Source organism: Nicotiana tomentosiformis, chromosome 6, assembly GCF_000390325.3.
Source record: "Nicotiana tomentosiformis chromosome 6, ASM39032v3, whole genome shotgun sequence".
In the NCBI taxonomy this organism is placed as follows: Eukaryota; Viridiplantae; Streptophyta; class Magnoliopsida; order Solanales; family Solanaceae; genus Nicotiana; species Nicotiana tomentosiformis.
In genome coordinates this window covers 15,851,286-15,868,006 of record NC_090817.1, presented here as the reverse complement: position 1 = coordinate 15,868,006, position 16,721 = coordinate 15,851,286, and the positions used below count along the sequence as shown (strand labels likewise).

Sequence of the window (16,721 nt, the reverse complement as noted above, 5' to 3'; positions counted from 1 at the left end):
TATGTAAACAAATCTATCCCAGATAGACAGTTATGTCACCTTCAATTGTAACACTAACATATTAAGGGTATTTGTGGTCCAAAACATAAACGGCGGAAATATTTTTGGTAAAAAAAGAAGAAGATATTTTTGAGCTATTTCAAATAGTTAAAACACATTTTTGGCCTTTTCCGATTTAAATATTTTCGTGTATAGAAGGCCACGTGTTCCTGCTGCATGCCCTCCCCACCCCCACCCAACCTCACTGCTCGTGCGTGTCTGCAAATTCCATTTCCCCCAGGTACCTCCACTACTACACGTCATCATTCAAATTTATATACACATAACACATATGCTCCCAGTTTCTAGAAGATTCCAAAATCTACGTCACCGGAAATGAAAAACTCCGGCGGAAGGCCGGCAACGTACGACCTAGAGTACCGAGCTAAGGAGGACGACTCATGGTACGGTGTACTAGTCGTGGTGAACGGCGAGACGTTAACGGTGAAGTACGAGGGCTATCCGGAGACATTCGATTCGAAAATCGCCGCTAAGGATTTCAAATCAAAGGAAGAAATCGATGAATTCGTTGGTAGGTTTAGGAATATTTCGCCTCAGCTGCAGGATAGCGAATGTGGTAGTGTTATGAAGGAAGGGATGATTGTCTGTGCGGCGTGTAATGCTTTTTGCAAGGATGATATGCTCTTTTACGATGCCGTTGTTGAAGCCGTAAGCTTTTTTCTTTTTTTAATGATATCTATTACATTATGATGCTGTCAAATTCTCAGTTATGGATGTTGATACGAGCTTAGGTATTCGGAAATTTATTTGAATATTTGTTGCTTTAATCAACTCGCTTTTGTGATGCTTTATGCATAGCACGGATAAAGGAGGAAGGTGAGGTAGGTTGACATAGTGTAACTATGATGAATCCTTTGAATTCTAGGATATAGAAGATTCATGTGGTTGATCACACCTAATTCAGGATTGAGGCATCTTGATTAATATTATTTGATACTTAGTTTATTCATAGTCATTTCGAATTGTCAGCTCACCAGAGCAAAATTTGATAAGTAAAACATTCTCATGCCATATATACTCTTCATTGATATGTTTCAGGTGTTAACAGATTGTTTATTTCCTTGTTATCAATAGTTGCAAGTAATCTTCTTTGCTTTTTCAACTATCAAAACTCAAAAGTACCAAGAAAGAAGGATGTTGAGATTTATGTTATTAACAAGATGACCAAAATACCTTCATTAGTGTAAAAAGAGTGGTACTTGCTTATCCAATTAACTAACAATATACATGATGAAGTCCCATGGTTTAAGTTATTTTGTCTACGAAATTGTGTTTTGACGAAACTAGCGAGGGTGTCAACCAAAAGTTTGAATTATGGAGAAGCACTCTAGAGAGTAAGGATTTTAACATAAGGAGAAGCAAAACAAAATTTATGCATTATAAAGTTTAACAATATAAATAGAGTGAGATAGATGAAGTCCAATCTCTTTTATTTATTTATTTATAAAATAAGGTGGTGTATTGCTGGCATCAAGAAGATGCAAATAGTACAAAAGAAGAGGTGTTAGCTCCAGTACTTCATGTTTTATTCTAATCACAGGGAGCTAACCAAAAAAGTACGCCATCAGGCCAGGCTCAGTGAGCCAACAAAGTTTAGAAAGGGAATAACATTATTCTCAGGGGAGAGAGTACTCCAATTAAAACGATACAACAGACATCTAGCTCTCAAGAAGTGATTAGGACATGCCATCAAAACATCTTCGATTCTTCTCTATCCAAGGACACCAAAATATGCACGCTGGGATCATTTTCTAGATACTTTTGATGGCCCGTTGACTTTCCAAAAGCTCCAACTTTCAACTGCTTCCTTGGCGCTCTGAGGTAGTGTCCTGCTGATATCAAAAATTGAAAAGAACATATGCCAGAGATCAGTAGCCACTGTGCAATGCAAAAATAGATGGTTGATTAATTCTGAATTGAGTTGGCACATGTGGCATCTATTCACAATCTGGAAGCTCCTTCTACAAAGGTTGTCTTGAGTCAAAATAGTACCTTTAAGAGTCATCCATGCAAAACAACTAACCTTTGTAGGCAGATTGGTTCTCCAAATTAACTTCCAAGGCCATAGGTCAATAATCTCATTCGACGCACATAGTTTGTTATACACCTTACTTAGAGATGCCCCATCTTAGCTTATTAGTGTGCTGGATGTTCATTGTAAAGTTTCCTAACCTTCCAAGTAGATCAAGCACTCCTCCTATCTCCGGTCTTGTATGTTTCTCTTGGAAAGGACATCCAAGTGTTGTCTGATCTATTATGTGCTAATGTTGAGATCACTTTTAATTGGAATAAAAATGGATAAGTTTCTTGCAGTGTGAAGTTTTCTAGCCACTTGTCCTTCCAAAATTTCACATGTGAACATTACCAACTTTGAAGGACACATCTTGTTGGAAGACTTCCTTCAAGCTGTTGATGTGTTTCCGGGGTTCAAACCCATGAGGAGCTCTAGCAGTTCTAGTGCTCCAATTATCCAGCTGACCATACTTGGCTTTCACTATTTCCTTCCATAGGTTAGTGCCTTCTTGCCCATATATCCAAAGCCGTTTCATTAGCAAACTCTTGTTGTGCTCTGGAAGATCTCTAATGCCCCGTCCTCTTTGTGACTTTCGTTGAATTACAGTTGCCCACTTCACCAGATGGAATTTGTGACCTTCACTGTTACCATCCTATAAAAAGGATCTCCTCAATTTGTCCAGTTGCTTTTGGGTTTTACTTAGCATAGGAAAGAGGGACATGATGTAAGTTGGTATGCTGTCCAGGACACTATTAATCAGAGTCACCCTTCCAACCATTGAGAGATATTGCATCTGCCGTGTTGCTAACTTTTTCTCCACTTTCTCAATCACACCATTCCACACCTCCACTTATCATGTTTTTCAACATGTTTATGTGCAGACCTGAAATAGATTAAAAAATAAGGAGGGTTAGATTAAGGTACTATAGCTTCATTTTTTCATCCCCACAGAAATTTAGTGTGTCATATGCATATAGTAGATGGGAGACTGAGATTGAATTCCATGAGTTGTTTATCCTGAACCCTTCAATCCATTATAACTGCCTTGCTTTATCAAGCATTTTGCTCAAGCCTTCCCTTGCTACAATGAAGAGAAAAGTTTAGAGGGTGTCTCCTTGCCTAATCCCTTTCTGAGGGGAGAGGAAGCCAATTGAAGATCTATTATCAAGGACCAAATACTTGACTTTGGTGAGGCTCAACTTAATCCACCTGATCCATCTTTCACCAAAACCCATTCCTCTTAGTGTTGACAGTAAGTAAGACCAACTCACTTGATCAAATGCCTTCTCTATATCCACTTTGCATTAAATTTCAGGGACTCCACTTTTTAGTCTCTCATCCAGTAGTTCATTTGCGATGATTGCTGCATCAGTTATCTGTCTTTTTCTTAGGAATGCATTAGGTTCCCCCGAGATAAGCTTCCCCATCACTGTCTTTATCCTTTCTGCTTAAAGTTTAGCCACTATTTTATACATACTTCCAATGAGACTTATTGGTCTAAAGTCCTTGAGCTCTATTGCACCTTTTTCTTGGGGACAAGTGCAATAAATGAAGCATTGCTGGATTTGACCAATCTCTAAATGCAAACAATTGAGATATCTAGGCTTGATATTCCAATAGAAAGGTATAATCGTTGATGCAACTACACATATCAAGAATTGGGTAGTTGAAATGAATAAGCGTTTCTGAAGTGATGCTATATGAGGATATCTAACAAAGTTAGTAGGAAAGTTCTTAGAATGTTCGTAAGACCAATAATGCTATTAGAGTAAATGTGGGCCTCTAAGGTCCAACACATCCACAAGATGAGTGTCACACAAAACAAATGTTAAGATGAATGCATGGTCATTCAAGATCACAAATGATCACATTGAACATGAGGTGCAAGTAATATACATATATCTATAAAATGAGAGTATTTTAGTGGTCAATGAAGTGGATTGAAAATCATGAGGAACACTAGGTGATTTCTTCCCATCTGGCCAAGTCTTGGTGGATAGAGTTATCCGGTACTTGTGCTGGTGAGACTTGAGTTGTAGCTAGTATCCTGTGAAATTAGTTGAGGTGCGCACAAGATTACCCGGATACCATAGTTATCCAAAAAAAGAAAATAAGAGCTGCTGATTAAAAAAGAATATATAGCGAGAGAAGGTCGTTTGGGATGGTTTGGTGATGTCCTACTTCGGCCTTAGGATGCACCAATTAATGCGTGTGAAATCATGGTGCCTAAAAAAAGGGACAACATAGTCATAGACCTAAAAATACATGGAACAAGTTCGTCTGGAAGGTATGTGATTATCTAATATTTTCTTATATTCAAAAATGTTTTTCTTAAAACGACAAGATTATCTTCTTGTACAAAAGGAGGGTTTCTTTTCAGTTTAGGGTGTGAAAAGAAAGAGGAAAAGGAAGAGAAAGAGTGTGAGACAAACTAAGCGGAGAGTGTTTGTGAACATATTGGGAACTAAGGTTTCTGAGAATTGGGGAAAGATTTTTACCGTTGTTCTTTCACCATAGTGAAATTTTCGCACCTTCTTGTTCTAGGATGTAGGTGTTACTGCTGAACCTCGTTATTGTGTCGGTCATTACCTTCTGTTGTTTTGTTACTTTAAATTGTGGTTTTGTCATAAATATACAGTAAAAGTAGCATGATTCAAAGAAGAAAGGGAGGGGCCTACCTAATTCAAATTGGTTTGTTGGCTTTGATTCACTTCCTTCAAATTGTCTTATTCCACTCTTTGGTAGATACACAATGTGAACCATTCATTTCACAGTGGAATGGAGGAGTGTTTATGTACCTTTGTCTTATCCTGGCTTCATGGTCCAAAGAAGGATTGCTTGACTGCTTCTGGAATTGAAGGCATATGTATCATAAAGGGCACACCGCAAGTTGATCCTAGACTAGCTTCCTTCGTGAAATTGGCAAACCAGAAACTCAGAAAATCCTCTTGCAAGTCGACTTCTACTTCTGAGCATGGCAGTCCAGCATCTAGAGGATTGCCTCTTAATAAAAGAGGCAGATATTTGTCTTCTGTACAAAAGCCAGATTCGTCCTCCAAGGCAAGTTATCACCTAATAATGTTCATGAATTTGAGTGATGATGCACATGAAGGTGCCTAAATCATTCTCCTCTTCCTTTCATGTAGGGTATAAGCATTGCCAAGAATATGGTTGATGCGAGATGCACAACAGAAGGTGTGCTACGGAACTCCATCACCTGTTACGATGTGGTAATTGCACTTTCTTAAGTTCTTCATTGTGAACTGCAGCAACAGATTGTAACTATAGCAGGCACTGGGATCATGATAAAGATCTCGGAGGGCAGTGTTCAAATTACCATCTCATTCTGGTTGAAAACTTGGAGAGGAACTTGTTGCCATCTTCACTGAGGGATTTCATACATGAACACACTTCTGTTTTGTCACAAGTACATGTTTTTGCCTGCCCGTCATATATGCCCTATGCAAGAGGCATTATCGTGGCAGATTGTGAAAAGAAGCTTCAGAAGATACAACAGTTTTTGGATAATCCAATCCACCTTATTGTGTCCTCCAGGGGAAGGTGCGTTTTCTAAATCAGTTTCTTCCTTAAAGTTGTCGTTGATCCTTTTGTCATCTCTCTTCTTTCATTGTAATGTATTCCTTGGAAAGATTTATATGTTATTAGTATCAATAAAATATTTAGGCTTCAGTTATTATTGTGTTATATATTATTCCCACATGTATTAGACTTGAATAGATTAGAATCTAGCTCCCATTAGAATTGCGTTGTTTCTTCTAGTTATTGGACTTCGGGTGTGTCAGAAGCACTGGTTCCCTGCTTCTAGACAGATTATGAGCTCAAACACATTTTCATTCAGCTTAGGATCATGTTTGGCCTGGATCAAACTTGCTAAGACAGGTTTTAGGCTGTTCTGCTTAGAGATTCCTTGCCACAATTACCCAGCCAGTCAATTTCTTTTGGATAGAATAGTGCATGTAGTCATGATGTAAAGTTTCTCAAGCATACTTGTCTTCTGAAATTTTTGCTTTTTATTTTTCTTGGAAGAAAGAACTGTCATATGGCATGCTTATATTTCCTGAGCTTGTGATTTGCTCAAATACCTTAGTGCAATTCTGCTGCACCACTTGTTTGAGGTCTGCTCTGTGGTTACATAAATAGCATGTCTTTTTCCTTGGTCCTGAACTGACTTCCGTGACAGTGAAAACATGCTCAATGCCATCTGATATTAGTTGCTTCTGCAATTTCTTCTTTTCTTGTTGATAGTATAGTTGCTTCTGCAATTGACACCTGAACTGCAGATATTTGAGCTGCTTCTGCAGTTAGCCACCCTTCTCTGTGTGTGTGTGTGTGTGTGTGTGTGACTGTTAAAATGGATCCAAAGTTGAATTAGAGGTTCTAGAATGGTATCTATCTTTATTTAGAAAAAGAACAGCACAGAATTTGAAATGGTTGAGTCCTTGTAAAGAGCCTTTTATATATTAATTAATCTGAAGTTGCACTCAATGTACTACACTTTCTGTGACTAGTTGGGATCGTTTTTGAAAGATCTCTCTAGAGTAAATGCGTAGTTTCACCTGCTAATTCCCCTGTTTCTGGAGCCGCTAAGAGTTATAATTTATTCGGGGATTGCTTGAAGTGTTATGCATTCTGCACTGTTTTGTTTTTCCTTAGTTCTCTGCTTATGAAGTTGAAAGTGTCGTTTTGCTCTGCAAATCAGCTTTTAAAGAAATGTACTGTACAGGAGAAGAATACTCAGCTCTAAATGCTACTTTTTTGTTTCACATTCCGTTTAATGCTACTTCCTTTCTTGCTCGAATGCTTTTTGATGCTGCTCACTTTTCACCGTCAATGCCATTTGGAGTTCCTTACGATATAACTCTATGTTTTCCAATCTGTCATAGAATTAGAATGTATAGACTTGATGTGCCAATCATGTAGAAGGAGTGGACTTCTCGTGAAATGTTAAGTTATTTTTACCTTGTTTAAACTTCTAGAAATAACTAGCTGGATTCTTAATGAAACAGGTATCCAGAATCAATGCTAATGATAAGGTTGCTCATACTACTTTCCATTTACTAAGTAATGATTGCTTGAAAAAGTTATATACTTTGAGGCCCTATTTGTTTTCTTTTTCTTTCTCATTCTCAGAATATGAAAATTGATTCTTTTCAATCCCTCAGTATCTACTTCTAAAGTGAGAGCTGCAAAGGAAGTGTAATACTATGGTTTTATGTGCCACTACATTGAGTCTTTAATGCTGTTTAACATACTTCTATGGCTAGCAATTTATGCTAGATGTTTTTTTGATAAGGTAAATTGTATTAATCAAAAGGGAGAAAAAACTCCCGCATACAAGAAGAATACAAAAAGTAGAGAATTTACATAAGAACATGATTCTCTACAAATGACGCCCAATTTTCTACACAAGTAGAGGCTATATGTGTGCACCAAAACGCGATCAAAGATAAAAGACTATTTTTAAGATGTGAAAACGGAGACTCAATCCCCTAAAAAAACTCTCCTATTTCTCTCTCCCCAGACTAACCACATGAGAGCTAACGGGGCGAACTTCCACGCCTTTTGCTTGCTTCTTCTACGGAAACCGGCCCAGCTATATAACATTTCCTTTACAGTGTTTGGCATCACCCATTGAACACCAAAAAGATTCAGGATTGCCCTCCATAAACCCCAGGACACATGGCAATGCAACATAAGATTATCAACTTCTTCCCATGAGCTTTTAAGATTTTCAGATGTCAAGATCACTCCCCTCGTTGCTAGCCATGCTAAGAAGCACACCTTCGTGGGCGCCTTAGGAATCTAGATCGATGAGTATGGGAAAGTAGTCTCCTGTCTCACCAACATACTTTGGTAGAAGGATTTTACGGTGAACAAGCCATCGCCACACAACCCCCATCTCCAAGAATCATAAGATGGATGGGGCATGTCTTGCCTGTATAGCAGTGCCAACAAATTTTGGAGCTCCGCAATCTCCCAGTCTTGCATGTTCCTTCTAAAAGAGAGGTCCCATACTATCCCCCTTCATACTCCTTGCGAATTTGTTGGACCATCAATTCCTTCTGGTTTGAAACTCTGAAGACGTGGGGGAAAGAGACCCTCAGAGTAGCCTCTCCACACCACCTGTGATTTCAAAAACTGATTCTCCTTCCATCTCCTACCTTGTAAGTGATGTTGCCATATAAATCTTCCAAGTTCTTCATGATGTTCCTCCACATGCCACACCCGAACGGTGCTGTGATTGCCTTGGTCCTCCAACCCCCTCCTGTGGAATCGTACTTTTCTGCTATGACCTCCCTCCATAGAGCATGCTCTTCTACCCCGAATCTCCACAACCACTTCCCCAGCAAAGCTCTGTTGAATACCCTGAGATCTTTTACTCCAAGTCCACCCCATTTATTTGGGGAAGTGACTGTCTGCCAATTCACTAGATGAAACTTTCTAGTTCCATCTGCCGCATCCCAAAGAAAATTCCTTTGAAGCCGCTCCAGTTTTTTTGTGATGCTCACATGTGCTTGCAACAGGGATAAGTAATAGGTAGGGATACTCGACAAAGTGCTTTTAATAAGCACTTCCTTACCGCCTTTTGACAAATACCGTTTTTGTCAGCCTGCTAATCGTTTTTCAATCCCTGGATTCCAAATAGTATTATCCTTTTGCAAAACGCTCAATGGTAGACCCAGGTAAGTAGTGGGAAGAGAGCCCATCTTGCATCCGAGAACATGAGACAAAGCCTCAATGTTAGCAACCTCACCCACCGGGAAAATCTCACACTTGCCGAGGTTGATTTTGAGTCCTGATACTATCTGAAACCACTGCAGTACCTGCTTCAGGCACCTCAACTGATCCATATCGGCATCATAGAAAACCAGGGTATCATCCGCAAAAAGCAAATGAGAGACCCTTCGGGCACTGAGCCCCCCGATCAGAGCTGAGAATCCTCTCAAGAAGCCTCCATTCGCTACACGATCCATCATTTTACTCAGAGCATCCATCACTAAAATGAATAGCATGGGGGATAGGGGGTCACCTTGCCTGAGCCCCCTGGAGCTGCCAAAGAAACCACACGGGCTACCATTAACCAGGACAGAGAATCTGACTGATGAAATGCAGAACTTGATCCATCCCCTCCATCTTTCCGCAAACCCCATCCGCTTCATAATGAAGTCCAGGAACTCCCAATTGACATGATCGAAAGCCTTCTCAAGGTCCAACTTGCACAGTAAGCCGGGTTCTCTGTTTTTCCTTCTGGAGTCTACACGTTCATTGCCACCAGAGCAGCATCCAGGATCTGCCTACCTTCCACAAACGCATTCTGGGAGGATGAAACAGACACGTCAAGAACCTTTTTGAGTCTATTGGAGAGCAATTTAGAAATAATCTTGTAAATGCTCCCTACCAAGCTGATAGGCCTATAGTCTCTGATACAAGATGCGCTTTCTTTCTTAGGCACAATGGTAATAAAAGAAGCATTTCACGTGGAAATATTCGATGGCTTCCATCAACTCTCCCTTAATGGTGTCCTAACAGAGCTGGAAGAAGGCCAAGGAGAAACCATTGGCCTTATCACCAGCACAACTCGACACAGCATCGTGCACCTCCTCTTCCTTGAAAGCTCTTTCTAGCCACTCATTGTCTCCCTCCCCTACGTGGTTGAACTCTATTCCCCCAAAGTAGGCCTCTAACTAACTTCCTCTTTGTATAAGTTCTCATAAAACCCCACTATCGCCCCTTTTACCTCCTCCTCTCCCTCGATCCTCACCCCATCTACAACTAAGGACTCTATGAAGTTTCTCCTTCGATTTGCAACCGCAACCCTGTGGAAGAACTTGGTATTCAAATCCCCCTCCTTTAACCAGAGCGCCCTTGATTTTTGTCGCCAACTAGTCTCCTGAGCTATTGCTAACTCGACTATTTCACTCTTAACTTCCCCCAGTCTCACTTTCTCAGATTCATCTAGCTCCCTCGCCCCTTCCACTCTCTCTAATTCCCCCAATTCATGCATAAGCTCCCTCATTTTGACCTTCACCCTCCTGAAAACCTCCTTATTCCACCTAAAAATATCTCCCTTGAGCAATTTGAGTTTCTTCGACAGACGGAATGAGGGTGACCCTGATACCCCGTAGATGGTCCACCATTCTTTCACTTTGTCACAAAATCCTGGCACTTTCAACACATGTTCTCGAACCGGAAGGGAGCACGGACCCCCCTCCCTCTGCATCCATCTAGCAAGATAGGCAAGTGATCTGATGTCGGCCTAGGTAAAAGGATCTGCAACACATTCGGCACCAACTCATCCCAGGAGGATGATATCAGAAATCTATCGAGTCTAGACCTTGAGTTTGAATCCTCCGCCCTGGCCCAAGTAAACCTTTCCCCTTACAGAGGAAGATCAATGAGAAAGTGATCATTGATGAAGTCAGAAAACTCCTCCATGGCCCTCGAAATCAAATTGCACCCTAATCTCTCCTCCGGGAATCTAATAGTGTTAAAGTCTCCCCCTAGAACCCATGGAATGTCCCATTCCCCCATAATATTGGCCAGTTCCTCCCAGAAAAATACCTTGGACCCTTCCCCTACCGGCCCGTACACTCCCCCAAATCCCCACTCCACCCCACTCACTCTATCTTTGACGAGAGCTGCCAAAGAGAAAACTCCCTTCCTAATCTCCTTTATCTCCAAGCTTCTATCATCCCACATAAGTAGAATGCCCCCTGCACTTCCCCCTGCTAGGACCCAGTCATATTTCACCCAACTACCTCCCCAGACACTTCTCACGATCGCATCCGACAAAACATCCATTTTGGTCTCCTGAAAACAAACTAGGTTGGCACCCCACTCCCTAACTCCCACTTTGATGATGACCCTTTTGTTTAGGTCATTCATTCCCCTGACATTCCATGAAAGGATCTTAACTTCCATAAGCAACAATAACTCCTATTTCCCCACCCCCCTAGCTGAGGTCCCTTTCTCCATGACATACATTGTCGACCCCTTCTCTGATACACCACATCCCCTATTTTGTTTTGATTAACACCTTTACCCAACTCCCTCCCCGCGCCTTCGTAACAAGGCTGTTGCTCAATCTCCCTCAAGAGTTCTAACACCCTACCTTCCTTCCCTTCAAAAGAAACACCTAAGAACTTCCCAAAGTTTAATAATTTATCCTCCATCCATAAGGACATATCCCCTTCTCCAATTCGTGACGAAATTGGACATGCGCCTTTTGTAATTACCTTTTCCTTGCCCCTACCGGAGGAATGCAAAACCATAGCATTGCTAGTAGTAGGAACTCTGGGTGCCGGGTGGATCACGTCGTTTCTTTGAGAGGCACCAACCTTTGAAATTAACGCCTCTCTTGGAGGAGATTGTATTGTAACCTCAGCACATCTAAGCACAGTGGGAGATGAGAGGGCGATGGAGCTGGGTCCATCAGAGGCGGGGGGCCGTGGAATAACACCGTCAGCTTTTGCCGGTGCTGCCCCTGGAACAGTGGCCGAAGAGGGGCACAAGTCCCTAGTGTTTGGTGAAAAAATACCACTGTGCGAGGCATTATTGGCAGAAGAAGAAGGAGTGACTGCAACCATATGTTTAGGAGCCTTATCGGACGCAGCTTGATATAATCTGGGCCCCTTTGGATCGATTCTAATAGAATTGGGAAAAGCTGCTGGGCCCATGTGTGGAGGCCCAGGCCTATACTTGCTGAAATCTTGCCCGACCCTATGATAGTTAAAAGAGGATCGACCCATTCTACCTTTCCAGCCCGCATCACTAACCCATTCACGTCTTTTCCTCCTGTTAAAATTTTGTCTTCTTCTTCCAAATTGAAACCTCCCGTCACTTCTCGATCTACCGTCTGATTCCAGCTTAGTCCACTGATCCGGTGAGCCCTCCCCTCCCCTCAGAGACTGATTTCCCCTTCCCTCCCTTCTATTTGACCTTTCCTTTTCTTCCGCCAATATCACAGGCATAAAGATAGGGCGAAATTCGGGGCTCAACCAAACCCTGTAGCTCAAGTAGCCATCTTCCACCACAGTGGAGACAGGGATTCTGCCCCCCTTTCCTTACCACAATCCTTACTCGCGAGAGATCGTGCAAGCTGCAAGTGACATCAATGAAACCCCCACAGATTTCCCCAACCTTCTTGAATAGGTCAAGACACTAGAGATGCACCGGGAGATCCACCACGATGACTACCAATGTTTCGCCAGTGAAACGAGGGCCGAGACACCCATCGTGCTCCACCCATCTGTTTAACTTTAAGAAATTTCCATCGAACCACCTGTTTCCTCTAACAAGAATTTCTGAAGCTCGAGACTCGTCGACAAATCGAAAGAGATATTGCGTGTCCCCCAGTTGCGATATTTTCAGCCCGTCCTTGACGTTCCATGCCTCTGCTGCCCAGTTCCTAACAGCTTCTGGAGAACCAATCCATTTGGAGAAAGACCCAATCAAACAAGAATCCAAGAAACCTTTACGCCTGAGAGTGTGTTCCTCGGATAGCGAGAAGTGTGGCTCCTGCCCTACGTCAAGCTTTCGCTGGCATCTTCCCCCAAGTTCGAGGGCTGGCCAAGATGCAGCTTTGCTAAAAGACATGTTTTCCAATTTTCTAGATTCTAGGGAGAAGTAGGAGCTTCTCTCTGAAGAGTCCGTCATAGCTAAACCTAAAGTCCCGCTAGGAGACTGACTAAAGAAGAGAAAGTGAGAGGGAGTGAAATCTGGCCGGAAAAAGACACCTCCGTCGCCGGAAAATAGCAAAAGTGGTCGGAAGTTGGAGGTTGATGGATGGGTGGGGTCGGAACAGCCTCGCGAAGAGGCTGTTTGAAGGAAAAAAGTTGGGATCTGGCCTGGAAAGGCGTCACGCGCCGGCGCGTGGGCTAGGGGTGGTCGGAGATCTGCCGCGCGTGGCGGTGCGTGGGGTGTCAGATTTCGGCGATTCTTTCTGGGGTAGTGTCGCGACAGGGTTGGCTCTCGGATGGTGGTGGTGAAGTCCTAGGATTCATGATTCATGGTGGTGGTGAAGGGGTGGGTTGGGGTGTCAGTGTGCTACAGTTGAAGTGAGTGTCCTAACTCCATTTTTATGCTAGATGTGTAGATACTAATTCAGTTTAAGAGTAAAAAGCATGTTTTCATGCATGTGCATCGATATTCTAGATTGAGAAATGCCTATGGAGTCATGTACTATTTCCATTTGTCTTTTACAGGCCAGTGGTTATAAGTGTGAGAGATTTGAGGCATACCATGATTAAGCTGTCGCTTGGGAGCTTAGTGTACGGATCCCAGGTAAGACTGCTACCATTTTATTTGTTATAGATTAGAAAAAGGTGTAGGTCAAGGACCCACATTTGTTAAACATGCAGCATGGCACATTCTATTGTCAGAGCTACTTCACGGAGGAGTTTGGTAGAAGACATTGGAAAATATCATATATACGAGGTTGTTTGATAATCTAGCAGCATGCATATCTAAATTGTTACTTGTAGCTAGTCCAGAAAACTGGATGCTCCAGTTGTCACAACTCACAGCCTAATTTACATTTAACTGCAGGAAAATGGGAGAGCTTAGAATGTGAGATCAGTTGCTGTAATAATCAAATTTATCTGGATAAAATTTGTATACTCATGATCTTGAGGAAATTATGCTCCTTAGACGTACTTGTAAAAGTGCTTAAAACGTAGGAACTAAGTGTCTCATGATGAGCTGCCAAGGAAGAGCTAGGGCATAGTGGCCCCGGACCTTGTTGATTCGGTCACCTGACCTCTATAACTAAGCGACAAGTATGCATTAGGAAAAAATAGAAGGAAAAGAAATAGAATGTGAAAAGTTAGGCCAATGTTTACTTCATATCAGGTAAAATCAATGCAATCTGAACAATCAAGACTGCTCTAGATACAACAACATACCCAGCTCCCCTATCCTTTAAAGCCTGATGGCTTTCCGGATTCTTTTTATATAGAAAATATTGTTGGGATTTCAAAATCTTCCAGCTGGTCACCTTATTTCTTCGCTGAAGGTGGAAGGTGACTGAACTACGTTCGTGATCCCAGCCCTGGAATCACTTAAGACTCGTACAAGCAGTCTTTAAGTAGATAAATATAAGATAACCGAATCACGCCAACGTTATGGAAGTTCCTGGATCGTGTAAAATAAAAGTAGTACCAAAGACAACACCTTCTATCAAAAATGGAAAATTGGCTACTTCTAGGCTTTCCAGGAATTGGAATTATTGAAGAAGCTCTTTATACAGGAATTGAATCCTACACATAAGAGCATTCCGAATGCTAAAAAGTTTCGGTTCATTTTATTTACGATTTAAAAGATGCTTTTTACTTCATCCATACCTTTTTACTTTTTTCTGAAGTGTGGGGCAAACGGCGCCCTCTACTTCTACTTCTAACTAGTGGGCGGGAGACGATCTGCGCTAGATCCAGTGTGAAATAAGTGAATTTATCCGGTTGCTGGATTTAGAAAGGATCAGCAGCGGTGCATATATGATATTTTAAGGACAAGAAATATTGGACTAGACTATTCCTTATGTAGATGTAGTTGGGTAGGGTAGTGTGTATGCATGCCTTACCCTTACCTCGTGGAGATAAATAGGTTGTTTCCAATAGACCTTCCGCTCAGTAATTCATAACAACAGTAATGAAAAGACAATGGCCAGAAACAACAGTGAGGAGCCATGGAAAAGAAGCATTAATAATAACAAGATAGTAAGGTGACCAAAATAAGACTAAAAAACAATATAGGAATATGTACTAATACTACTAGTATGAACAATGAGACTACTCGGCTACCTAACCTTCTATCATAATCCTCGACCTCCACACCTTTCTATCAAGGGTCATGTCCGCGGTAAATTGGAGCATCGCCGTGTCTTTCTTAATCACCTCACCCCAGTACTTCTTCGGCCTACCTCTACCTCTCCTTAGGCCCTCCAAGGCCAACCTCTCACATCTCCTCACTGGTGCATCTGTGTCTCCTCTTTACATGTCCGAACCATCTAAGTCTCGCTTCCCGCATTTTGTCTTCTACATGGACTACGCCCACCTTATCCTGAATAATTTCATTCCTAATTCTATCAATCCCGGTAGGCCCGCACATCCATCTCAACATCCTTATTTCAGCTACCTTCATATTCTGGACATGTGAGCTATTAACTTGCCATCACTCAACCCCATACAACATAGTCAGTCTAATCACCGTTCTGTAGAACTTACCTTAAGTTTTGGTAGCACCTTCTTGTCACACAAAACACCGGAAGCAAGTCTCCATTTCATCCACCCCATCCTAATACGGTGTGTGACATCCTCGTCAATCTCCCCATCCTCCTGTATAACTGACCCAAGGTACTTGAAACTTCTTCTCCTAGGGATGACTTGTGAATCCAGAATCCAGCCTCACATCCCGTCCGCTTCATGAGTCATGCCACTGAACTTGCACTCCAAGACTGCTCTAGATGCAATTAGCAAATACTTTAAGTGATTACAGGGAAGGATTCTTTTTAGAATTTTAAACTTCTTGAGGGGCAAGCCCTGTGCATTTGTTTTTATGAGGTGTCTTTCATTTTGTATCAGTTTTGTTTTTTCGCATTTGATATCTGTTGTTTGATTTCAGTTTATTGAGGTTGATCCCGCTCCCCTACGTCTTCACTTTTTCGTGTAGGATATATGTCAAGCTAAAAGTATCTGCCAAGACCTCATTGTGGTCCACTCAGGAAGTGAAGCATATAGAAGAGCACACCAGGCAAAAGATTTGTTTTTGGAGTTTATGACTCATCAACAGCGACTCTATAAGAAGTTAGCTTTGGAAGAGAGTGTATTTTTGCAGACGCTACAATTTCAACCAAGTTTTGATACGTATATATGTTAAAAACGATTATAGAGTGATCCAACCCCTGTTTGTACCTTTACCTCTATAACAGGTGCTTAGCTTGGTAACAGGCCGCTGTGTTTCTGCAATGTTTCAAGATTTCTTTTCCTTTAACCAACCCGGTAAAACGCGTTGTAGCAATCTCATTTCGTGCACAGGTTTTCAATTTCAATGCTCGGGGAAGGTGGCACTGGAAACAAGTGCAGCACATATGCTGCATTCTTGTTTACACTTTCTTTGACTGAGGACTCGCTTTGTATTTTGTCTATGCCTAGTTTAAATGTCAAAAATTGCAAGCGTGATGGTTAAATGTTGGTAATTGCAACTCCTACTTGCAATGTCAAATTGCTCAAATGGCCAAAGAGGTCATAATTGAAATTGCAACGTTATGATTCTGGAAACGGCTTGCTGAACTTATTAGTAGAGTTTTTCATTTAGACACTTTAGGGATCGGAGGGGATCCTTGGAGCAATGGTAAAGTTGTCTCCGTATGACCTATAGGTCGTAGGTTCGAGCCATGGATGCAGCCACGAATACTTGCGTTAGGGTAGACTATCTACATCACACCCTTAGGAGGTGCGATGCTTCTCTGGACTCTGCGTGAACGCGGAATGTTTTGCGCACTGGCCTATCTTTTTTACACTTTAGGGATCTGTTGAACAGTTGACTTATCTAAAAACATATTCCTAATAAGCCCCTACTGATTGAAAAATAAAGCGCGGTTCTCAATTCTCAAACGTAGTGACATGACAAA

General features: G+C 41.7%; 1 protein-coding gene across 3 annotated transcripts; it reads left to right on the top strand.

Annotated features, from left to right (window-relative positions):
* The first annotated feature begins 205 nt into the window (after nt 1-205).
* Nucleotides 206-16,108, top strand: LOC104109072 (uncharacterized). Of its 3 annotated transcripts, none has more exons than XM_009618269.4 (6): nt 206-708; nt 4,820-5,134; nt 5,221-5,269; nt 5,344-5,635; nt 13,300-13,378; nt 15,761-16,108. In XM_009618269.4, the coding sequence occupies exons 1-6, from the start codon at nt 376-378 to the stop codon at nt 15,965-15,967; spliced, it is 1,275 nt and encodes a 424-aa protein (XP_009616564.1). In that variant the 5' UTR covers nt 206-375; the 3' UTR covers nt 15,968-16,108. The 3 variants fall into 3 exon arrangements, with proteins under 3 accessions (XP_009616564.1, XP_009616566.1, XP_009616569.1); XM_009618271.4 differs by having other exon boundaries at nt 229-708; nt 5,350-5,635; XM_009618274.4 differs by lacking the exon at nt 13,300-13,378 and having other exon boundaries at nt 229-708.
* Nucleotides 16,109-16,721: the final 613 nt, after the last annotated feature.

Coding starts and splice junctions, on each gene's coding strand:
- LOC104109072 (XM_009618269.4), top strand. CDS start 376: ATGAAAAACTCCGGCGGAAGGCCGGCAACGTACGACCTAGAGTACCGA. Junction 5,270..5,343: donor TGCGAGATGCACAACAGAAG/GTGTGCTACGGA, acceptor TGTGAACTGCAG/CAACAGATTGTAACTATAGC. Junction 13,379..15,760: donor GCTTAGTGTACGGATCCCAG/GTAAGACTGCTA, acceptor TTTTTCGTGTAG/GATATATGTCAAGCTAAAAG.